The 11,484-nt window shown below is 29.8% G+C and overlaps 1 protein-coding gene across 1 annotated transcript; it reads right to left on the reverse strand.

Annotated features, from left to right (window-relative positions):
* Positions 1-4,709: 4,709 nt before the first annotated feature.
* LOC137835080 (ubiquitin-NEDD8-like protein RUB2) lies at positions 4,710-9,920 on the reverse strand. Its single transcript, XM_068643420.1, has 3 exons — positions 9,607-9,920; positions 6,204-6,463; positions 4,710-5,022 (listed from the first exon to the last, which is right to left on the reverse strand). The coding sequence occupies exons 1-3, from the start codon at positions 9,697-9,699 to the stop codon at positions 4,911-4,913; spliced, it is 465 nt and encodes a 154-aa protein (XP_068499521.1). The 5' UTR covers positions 9,700-9,920; the 3' UTR covers positions 4,710-4,910.
* Positions 9,921-11,484: the final 1,564 nt, after the last annotated feature.

The raw sequence follows: 11,484 nt of genomic DNA on the forward strand, positions 1-11,484 counted from the left end.
CTTCTAATACTTAAATAAAAAATACTTGAATTCATATTTTTATCTTAATTGAATGAATTAAAACATGGATAAAATTTAATTTTTCAATAGGAAAAATCGTTTTTTTTTATAATTAATGAATTTCTTTTTTTAAAAATAGTTTCCTTATGCAGGTTGGTCCGCAAGCCCACAAGCTACATCTTATACAAGATTGACCTAAAGGAGCAGACTAGCCTGCATTATCATCCCTACTCAAGTGGCTATCATAAAAACACATCACGAATGCAAGTATTCTCGTAGGCTTGAAAAACCTCTAATTTCCATTACTTGAAAAAAAAATGCAGCTCAAAATTTTCTCATCAATTGTAATTTAACTGAGATAATTGAAAGTATTCAAGGCTTAAAAGGAAATGAATAACAATGTGGAAAAGTTCAAAGATAGGTAGTAGTCTAATCAACTATTATACCAAAATTTTTCTTTTTATTTAACTTCTATTTTCTGTTTTTATCCTCTTTATTCTACTTTTCTTTCTTTTCCATATCACTATTATTCTTATTTTCTTTTCTTCCTTTTCATCTTTTTTCTCTTTTTTCAATCTACTTTGGAACCCATTTTTACATATTCAGATTTATTCCACATCTCATAAAGTTAAAGGTAAACACCCTTACACTTATCTTTTCAACCAATTTCCAATACAATTCAATAGCTCAAAATTCCAAGGCTAGGTTTATCATGGTTTTTTAGGATTAAGGCTTGTAATAAGCTTCAAAAATTCTCATAGATGCTTGAGTATGAAAACTCTATATTTACTTGTGTGCGAATTGATATTCTAAAATACATTTAAAAACATTTTTGAAACTCAACAATCAATATAATTTCTATATTAAAGCATAAGTATTGTTGAAAACAATATCTTAATATTTCTATTCTCATATATAAATTCATAAATATTATCAACACTTTCCATATTAAACTTAAACTAAAATGTTTGAACATAACTAGATTTAATCTCGTTTTATATTCTTCTTGACATGTTATATATTTTTATACTTTGTTTTCTGAAAACTTTCCTATACAGCCTTTGAACTAATCAATAATTATATAGTTGTATACAAAATCAATTTGTAAACACTCAGAATATATATATATATAAATTTTTTTTTCATAAACATTTAAGCATAATATATTCATGAACATAGTTGTGCCCTCTATCTTTTCTTCAAATACATTTTATTTTTGGATTCAGCTATTCGTTTTGATTAGAAAAACATTTTCAATAGTTTCATAATATTAAAACAAGTATAGAAAGGATATAATAATCATTTGAGTAATATATAGAATAGAAATTCCAAGTTTGGAAACTTCACTGTTAAATCGCGCATCACTGTCTATCATGTGCATGACTTGATCATTGTTTGGTGCATTGTTGATGCTCTCTTCGTCTTTCAAGTGTACCGCTTAATAGCATAGTTCATCGAGTTCTTTTCTAGACATCGTCTACTATCTTGATGAGACCTTTCAAACAATTTTTTCACAGTATGACTATCGTTTGACTAGTTCATTGAAACATCGTCTGATATTTCTAACTTAGTATTGTACTCATTCTTGTCATTGTCTGTTACTTTGTGTAAAATCATCTTTATTCTTTCTTAGATAGTATTTGATGTGGATTCACTATATATTCTAGCACATGCATTCATTGCATCGTCTGATCTATAGTTTCTAATAGTTTTGTAAATGAGTGAGCATGGTTATACATCACAACACATCTTATAATATTTATTATCATCAAAACTCTTAGACTTTCAGTTTGATGGGTAAAAAATGGTCTGGTATCTTTACAAAATCATCAAAGAAAAGGTTAATGAGGCTCAAAGGATGTTAAAAGGAAAATTATAAGAGGTGAGTCATTTTCGTCAAGTAAATGAAAAACAAATATTGCTTAAATCATTTCAAGAATATATAAAGATCAAGTATTTCAAAGGAGTCAAATCAAGTTTTAGAAAACTTACAAACATGAGTGAATCACACAATAATAAAACAAGTCCTAGTCTCTAGTCTCACTAAGATTAATTCTATCAAAAATTAATCCTAACATCTAACTTTTTTATGAAAAGCTAGTTAACTTCTATGTTATGAATAATTCAATCAGGTTTAAGATTTCAAACTATGATTGCTAAATAAAAAACTACTCACAAATGGTTTAAAAACAAATTTTTTTCCAATGAAAACAGTGAAAAAGAAAAAGAAAAATTGTGTATCCAAATTTAGACAAAAATAGCAAATTAAAACAATAAGCTATTATAAAATAGCAACATAAACTTATCTTATAATTGAAGAACAGTTTGCAAATGGTAAGAACAATTTGTAAATGGTAGGTAAACTCAAAAAAACAAATTAAAAATGGTAAATCAGAAACTAAAGCTAACTTAATAGAGAAAAACATGACAAGCTTAAGTAAAATTGGAACATCAAACGAACCAAATTAGCAAATCAGTAAGGTTAGAACAAATAGATAATGCACAAAATCTAATCAGTACAACTATAATGATTACTTAAAACATCATTCTAAAACCAGTACACAAATATTTGTTTTCAAAATAAAAAATATTACAAAATAGAAAACATAAACTAAAAGACTGAAACCAAAACAAAAACTAAAAAAATGAAATAGAAACTAAAATCCTCCCCCACACTTGAGTCAAATGGTGTCCTCAATGTGAGAAAGAGTCAAAACATAAATAGAAAAAAAAAAGTTTTAGAAATGTTTCTATAGTGTTGTTGCACTGGTCTGGTGAGTGGGATGCTAATTGTATCCGAGAATGCCGCCATAGATATTTGTTGAAAAAAATTTAGTTGATAACCATTAACTTTGATGTGGTGTAAGTAACTGAAAAATTTGGATGTAGTTCTTATATAGAAAAGTGAACTAGTATAAAAAAAGTGTGAATTTTTTTTTGTTCTAATTTTTTTTTTTATGTTTCTTGATTGAACGAATTTTTAATTAATTAAAATTTTGATAAGAAAAATTTAATTGATTCATTTTATTGGTTTTTAAAAGTGTAATTGGATTTTAATGTGTTATTTTATATTTTAAAAATATTTTAATCAGACATTTTTCTGAAAACTTCATTCTAGGCTATTTTTTAATAAAATTTTGAAAGTTAAATTCACCATTTTAAAGTTGATCTATCTTTTAACGATGTGAAGTTCATCAATTATGCAGAAGGTATCTTCTTTCACATAAAAATGTGGATGTGTAAAGACATGGAAACAAATACACTATAAAAATGCATATGAGAGACAGCCTCCTAACACTAAAATTTAAAATAATCTCCAATTACCACCATTTCAAAACGAAACCACAAACATCAACATTCCTTTTCCTTAAGTCACCGAGACAGGTAAAATAGACTTCCATGTCAAAATTGGACCCGACAAATTAATCCGTGAAACTCACTTATGAGTTAAATTGGAAAATTCAACGATCAACCTGCGCAACCAAACCGGTCAAAAGTTGCATGGAGTTGTGTAAACTCATCAACTTGGTCACTTTTCTTCTTGGAAAATTTCTTCCTGCACTTCCTATACTTTCTTCCTACTCCTCCATAAAAGAACTGAATAAAAGATGTGAGATGACAATTTTGCTTTTTTCTTTGTCCTTTTTCACTGACACTCATCTTTCCCTTTTTCTAGATTATAAAATTTTGAACTTTAGAATTTATAATACAATTTTGTATGCAAAATTTTAGAGTTCAGAAAGTATTTTCTAAGTTCAAAATTGTATTTCAAGTTCTAGATAATAGAATACAAAATTGTATTCCAAATTTTGGAATTTGAAATGTATGGAATTAAAGATTTATGGAGGTGCAGGAAGAAAATATAGAGGTGGAAGAAGAAATTGTTTTTTTCTTGAACTAAATTGAAGTTCAGTCTTAAAAAAGAAATCCACAATTTTTTCTAACTCGTTACTGTTTAAAATTGTAAAGATCCATAAAAAGAAAATTTTTATAATCAGCTATTAAGTTTCAAAATTAAATTTTCTTGATTTACTAATTTTGTAATACTATTTAAAAATGGATTCATTCCTAACCCATATTTCATTGGGGACCGAGTTAATATGTTGGGTGCTTTCTACCTGCACCTCGGGTAGAAATGCCCTGATGTTAACATAAGGCTGATTCTTCCACACCTCCCCGTAACTTCTCCTTACACTTTAGAACAGGAAGAAAAACATTTTGTCCTTAAAAATTACATTCTAAAAATTACATTCTGAATTTTATAATTTAAAAATATTTATTTTCCTATTTATACCTCCCAAATTGTACAATCCAAAAACAGCATATTCTTAGTTATACAATCCAAAAAAAAAATCTATTAAAAAATACATTTTAGATTACAAAATTTGAAAAGTATTCTCAAATCAAAAATACTTTTCAAATTCTATAATTCAAAAATACTTTTCAAATTCTGCAATCTGAAAATATCCTGAAAATACCTTCAAAATTCTATAATCCAAAATATATAAAAGTTGAAAGGCATTTCCAAACCAAAAATACCTTCCAGATTCTATAATATAATTTTTTTCCAAATCACCCATTCTAAAATAAAATTAAAAAATCAATAAAATAAAGGGTATTTGTGGTATTTTAAGAAGTATAGGATGCCAGAAGAAATTATGGAGGTGCAGGAAGAAAGAAGCTTAACATAATCATGTTCGAAACTAGGGTTATAAATCATTGGTCCAGATACTCATTTTAAAGGCCAACATAGGGTTTTGAAGAGCATACAATTCGAAAGATACCGAGTTACTGACTACCAATAGTAGCCTCAATTACAAAACCAAGCGCATAAAAGAAAAGTGATGTCTTCGGAGAAGGACAGGTATAGAGCTTCCTTTCAAGCCTTTAGGTTCTGATATGCATCTACATTAATAAATACCACCCCTCAATGCAAGCACCAAATGAAGTACTGAACCACCCTCAATGTTGTACTCTTTAGCTGTTTTGTCATCAGCAAGCTGCTTACCTGCATATATGAGTCTGCAGCAAAATGCAACTCATAAGATTCTGATGTTTCCAATACAATAAAATACTTTCTCTATTTATATAGTAGTTAAAGTGAAACCTCAGATATAATCAAATACTTCAGATAAAAGAACGAGGATAAAATTTCACTGGTACCCTAAACCCTAATTTCACTGATACTCTAGAATATCAAGCAAATCAAATGCAACTGATATACGACATTGGCAATTAGGCATTCACCAGAAGATTCACCGTCATCAATGAGTATGCAAGCTTTACAATTTGACGGAACTTCTATGAATATAACAATGACAAGAAGCAAGCAATGTACTATTAACAATAACTTTCAAATTCAGCTGGGGCATAAATTTATGGATGAATAAGGATAAGTAAGCATTTCCAACTTTTTTTTTATATAATACACTAACCTAGGCTTAGCGTTTGTAACCCAACTTTTGTTTAGGATTCTCTTTTCTATAAAAGGAATGGTCAGGCTGAATACAATCTTAGAAATTTTTTAGAAGAACCTTCGGAAACTACTACAAAAAAGCTAGCCAGTCTAGTTGAAGAGTCCAAGGCATACACCAACACTAGAGTCCCATGTCTAAGTGAGACTTGAATTCCATACCTTACAGTTGAATGCAAACAGTTGTTAAAAATTAAATTAAAATTTTCAATGTACAAAGCCCCAAGAACAAAACAAAGACCTCTATAGAAGCTGATTCGAGGAGCTTCTACTTCAAAGCAAAATCTGGAAAAAGCTAAACAAAATACCAACATTGGTGTCCAGAAATCATATTAATATAAACAAAGTGATAAATGAATTTTATTAAAAAGCCGAAAAGAACAAGGCCAAATATTTTTTTTCTTTTTCTATCATTTCATTTCATCGGTGGCAAGATTGCTTATAAATCTATTTCACTAGACCATATGATTGTCAATCATAACCCTTCTACAGGAAGCTCAAAATAACGTACGCCAAGATATTGAATCAATGATGTCTACATGCATGGATCTAATATCTATCTTTATGTATCAAAATAATTGACAGGTAATGATTCAAAAATATAATCAGAAACATAAGCATTTTGTAGTTTACAAGTGACATGCACGTTTCCATGTAAGAGTTCAATCATGTGCTGTTGAATTACCAAAGGCAGTTAAGCTAAAAATAAATATACAGAAAGAGAGAAAACCTCTGCTGCACAGGTGGAATTCCTTCCTTTTCTTCTACTCGTTCCTTGATCCGATCAATCGTATCAGTTGGCTCAATGTCGATTTCAATTTCTTTTCCAGTCAGAGTCTTCACTTTAATCATGGTTCCTCCCCTGAGCCTCAAAACCAAGTGAAGGGTTGATTCCTTTTGTATGTTATAATCAGCAAGTGTGCGACCATCTTCCAGTTGCTTACCAGCAAAAATCAACCTCTGCTGATCAGGAGGGATACCTTCCTTGTCCTACAAAACATATTCCACCCAAAGTTATTAGAAACTGATGATATAACTCACACATAAAGGCTCCCTTGGAAGAGAAGCTCAAGTGTATTTGGACCTATCCATCTGCAATACATATTTATCAAGTATTTTCAGTCCAGTCAAGATGAGTTTATCAGCACATAAGGGAGAACACTGGAAATGGAACGGGCAAGGGTAAAAGATTAAGCCCAAAAAATGATTAATGTTGTTGGTAATGAGTGGAAGGACAAATTACACGGTCATGCCTGTCAGTCAATGACTGAAAGAAAGAAAAATTTGCAGGCAAATCATCCCCCAAAAATCTTTGTTGGAACTCATATATTTCAAGCCCAAAAGACTACTATTTCCAGGTAAGTCATAGTTGATAAATCCAATATCAATATATATAAGCAAAATTTCGTTTAAAAAATCTATTTATTCAATTAGGTTAATAATGAAAAACTTCAGATAACATTGGATAAAAATAATGATTATAATTCCATTTGGAAACTTTGATTAAAAGAATCCAATATCTAAATGCATGAGATGTGACCACCTATAAAAAAAGTTCTTAATTGTGTATAAATAAATTTTGGTATGATTATTAAAATAAATTAAAAAAATAATTTATAAGCATATCATATCTTGAATTTGATCATGCATACATATATTTTGGGAAGATTATTAATCTTTTTGTTGTGTTATTTAATAATGAATTGTGATTTTACACGTTGACTATGAAATTATCCTTAGTAAGATATTATTTGAAATTTGGGGTAGATTAGTCAAACTATGTCAGATACATATATATTTTTCTTTTCTATAATATAAACCCGGTTAAACTGTACTAAGGACAAACAGTCCAACCTCTAACTCATTAACCCATTCCCTCAACCAGGTCAAGTTTCACAACACTTATTAAAACAACTGTATAGCTTTTGCATTCATAGGATTCAATATAATTCTCTTATATTTGATACCATGAAGCCTTTATCAATAAGCTGTCCAACTGGATTAATAGAATACTCTATTTATCCTTCTTCAGTCTAGATTTTTAGAATGCTTCTGTTGTAACACTCATTGTTTAATGGTAAATGTTCACAGAAACTACCACTTTAGTCAAAGTAATTTTGCTGCATGCATTTGGATATGAATTCCAACATATTATTTGACTGCAGTACTGTGTAACCATTCAGACTGATTGATTTAATCAATATCTTGGTTGATTGATACTGGTTTTAGCCAGGAACAACAGTGTGCCCTTAACTTTCATTCTTCCTCTACTGCTTTAGGATAATATCCTTAAAATATATCAATTTGATAGATGCAACTGTGTCAAATTAATTTTAATCTATATTTATATTGCAAATATTTCCCTAATTCATTTGGTGAAAGTTCCAATGCTTATACATTGGTTTTTTGGTTCATTTCAGGGAAATCAAAATGGCAACGAAAGACTTAATAGACATAGTACATATAAGGTGCTGCCATTTTTGTAAGGAATATAATTACGGCTGAAATAATGGAAACAAAAGTAAATGCAATAGGAAAATGTTGTAGAAAGTTTGTATATGAATATATAGTGTACTTAGGGTACTGCATAGCTAGAAACTAGAAATAATAAGTTTTAAAAGACCCTTACTGATCTGACCTAGTTACTTAACAACAAACCAGATTACTAGATGATTTATATTTTATAGTATTCAGAACCACTCATGCCATTTTTTCTTATGTCATACTGTTACTATTTCAGTGACCATGTCAACAATAAAAAATAGCTCTATATGTTATCTTTCTTTGGCCTGGTTTGTCCACATTTCAAAAAGGCAATGTTCAAGTGAAGAAAAGGAAAGTCTAGTATATACTTCCAGAGTTGGAGATTAGGTATAGACTAATTGCAACCTCTAGGGTCTTGCAAACTTTAAAACTAGATAACAGGATACAAACTGGTTCTATATCAGTGGTAAACTGGTTTAAACCCAGTATGTAGAATAAAACCAGATTTAAGGGTTCAATTTTTTTTTTAAATGGGTTTGAAATGGATACAGGTGCTTAAAACTTCTAAATTTTGTGACTTTCATAAAACTGTGGGCAAAATATGAAATGCATTTCATCTAATCTATTAAGTCTCATTATTTTAGATTATTTATTTCTTCAATTAAACTCTGATATTAGTCCCTTTGATGGGTTTTTCACACTTTAAAATCATTCACAAGTAAAAGATAAGTTTTTCACTAATTCAATATTGGTTCATCGTCAGCTACTGAACACCCAAAACTCATTTGCCAACAATTAATCAGATTCAGTCTTAAAAACCACATGACATTTAGCAGTTTAGCTTTCCATACTAAACTCAAGTCCAAACATGTCCAGCCTTATTCAGAGAGTTACATACTACCCAAATTTGTCAAATGCAACAACAAATAGAGGAAACACGCAGAACACTTGCAAAAAATTGAATTAAACATATCTAAGTCTACTAATGTGTATCAAAAAACTTATTTACTGAGATCTGGATACAAAAGAGATCATTCCCGGGTGATGGTGATTCTGACATGCTTTCCAGACTACCTAAATTCTTAGCAGCGTGCAAGTTCGCTTATAATTGAGCATCAAGTATATCAACCCGTAACAGTCATAGACTATTACAAGCCTTTAAATAAATAATATCTATAGCAACAGAAATCAACAAACATAGTGTCATTCAACTTCAAATCTCTGCAGACAAAATACAACAAGTATCTTACAATCCTTACATAAAACTGTGTTAAGGTTTAGCCACTCATACTTTTTAATTATAAAGACACTTTTTAAACCTGTGCTCCTGCACACACTTTTCAATTTAACCATTTACATTCTTATAATGGCACACGGACTACATCAAATGGTTTCTAAAACATACATATTGTGCAGACATAACAATCAACCCAGTAATTAGGCCATTTTTAGAATAAACTAATCCAATAGTACCCAGAATTCAACTCCAGACCTCCCACACACACGCATACTGAAGTTGGAATTAGAAACCCTCGAATTGAATGAGAGCAAAAGAAACGCAGAGAAATGAAAGAATAAAACTCGTAAAACCCTAGGCCAAAGGAATCAAAAGCTGTTATCAAGGAAAGAAAGTGAGATAGAGAGAGAACCTGGATCTTGGCTTTGACGTTGTCAATGGTGTCGCTGCTCTCGACCTCCAGCGTGATGGTCTTTCCGGTCAAAGTCTTAACAAAGATCTGCATGTTGATGGAAGGGGAGAGAGGGGGAGTGAGAGAGAGAGATAGAAGGGGAATGAGAGAGAGAATGAGAGTGAGAAATTGTTTGGTTAGTGCCTCTGAGAGGGGTATTTGTAGTTCGTAAGTTGTAAGCAATGTTTGTGTTGTGTGTTGTATGGGGACGGGGAGAAAACAGTAAGGAGATCGGATCCTCAATTATACACTCTTTGTTTGGAAGCTCACACAACTTGTTCAATATTTTTATTTTTATTTTTTACATTTTTTGTACTTAAGCTAAAAGACTTCAAGCTTATTTAATTTTGAGTTATGTAAAGTCCTACAATTTCATAAATATTATTAGGTTTTTATTTTTTTTTTAAATTTATATAGAATACATTTTTTAATTAAACCATCATTAATAGTAGTTTTATTATATAATAAAAATATAAATTAGTAACCAACAATCTTCTAAAAAATAATAATCTCATAACATCTTTTGACTAGTAACCACTAAAAGTTTTAAATAATTTAAGAGTAGACAAGGATATTTTGAACTGTCAAATTGTTTACTATTACATGCAATCATTGCACATCATCCTTACAAAATTATCATATTTTAAAGTTTTTTTAAAGCAATATTATTTGATGTAGTATAAATTTATTATTTATATTTTATAAATTTATTTATGTTTAAAGATATAGATTTTATAAAATTTATTATATAAGTTACTAAATAAATCATAAACATATATAACTTTAAAAATTATTTCATAACAGAATTACTCAACTTTATAAAACTTACTATAATTATAATTTATAAAATAAATTTAATATAAATTCTAAAAACCTTAATTTTTTTATAAATTATAAAGTACATATAAATTACATAATTATATATATATATACATATATTAATTATTTCTATAATTATGTAATAAACTATATAAATTTTTATAAGAAATAATAAATTATATTATATTATAAAATTCTTATTTATCATATAATTATAAATTTGGTACTGGACAGAGTGCTCAGTGTTCAGTAGTCGGAGCTTGGTGCACGGTGTGGGTAGGTCGGCTTGACTGTTGGGCTTATAAAGTGGGTCATGAGTTTGACTTAGTTATGTTAGTAAGCCCGTTGGAGAATAATTGAAATAATATTTTGATATGCTAATATAAGGTTATTAGTAAAAGATATTTCTTAACCTAAAGGTGTGTGTTAGTGCACATAGTGGTTAAGTCACGTAAATATTTTAACCTAAGTGAGTGTTTAAGGCACATAGTGGTTAAGTTGCATGCATAGTGAAAGATAATGTTGCACTATGAGTAAGAGTGCCCACGTAAACATAATGTTTTCCTACAGTTAGCAGCTAAAGATAAGTGGTGCCCCGTTAGCAGGTGGTTTTTCTATTGTTATTTTATATTCTCATTAGAGATAAGATTATTTTTTGTTGTAGCACCCTGAGTGGAGGTACCCTTAAACATAATGTTTTTTGTTACGTATGCTTTCGGTTGAGATTAAATTCTCATGAGGGAAAGTTGTTACAAGAGATAAGCTATAAAAGGGGCTTGAGACCCCAGGTAAAGGTACGTTGCTTCTGAGACTGAAACTGAATACTTATTTGATTTTAGTCTCACTGACTTGATCGTCGGTGTGTGTGATCAACAAATAGAGTCTCATATGTTTCAACGAAGCCATGCTCCAATGCAACAAGACATATAATAGATTCCAGAGGAGACAGACTGAAACTAGAACTTGTCACTAGAGTCAACCGACGAGAAAGTCAACCAGCGAGAACATTTGGCACCCATC

The sequence above is a fragment of the Phaseolus vulgaris genome, chromosome 5 (assembly GCF_000499845.2).
Source record: "Phaseolus vulgaris cultivar G19833 chromosome 5, P. vulgaris v2.0, whole genome shotgun sequence".
Classification (NCBI taxonomy): Eukaryota; Viridiplantae; Streptophyta; class Magnoliopsida; order Fabales; family Fabaceae; genus Phaseolus; species Phaseolus vulgaris.

What these genes read in the sequence shown, in the direction of transcription:
- LOC137835080 (XM_068643420.1), bottom strand. Translation starts at nt 9,699, where the DNA reads ATGCAGATCTTTGTTAAGACTTTGACCGGAAAGACCATCACGCTGGAG. An exon ending in ACGTCAAAGCCAAGATCCAG is followed by an intron (nt 6,464 to 9,606) that starts GTTCTCTCTCTA and finishes TATGTTTTGTAG; the next exon opens with GACAAGGAAGGTATCCCTCC. An exon ending in ATTCCACCTGTGCAGCAGAG is followed by an intron (nt 5,023 to 6,203) that starts GTTTTCTCTCTT and finishes ATTTTGCTGCAG; the next exon opens with ACTCATATATGCAGGTAAGC.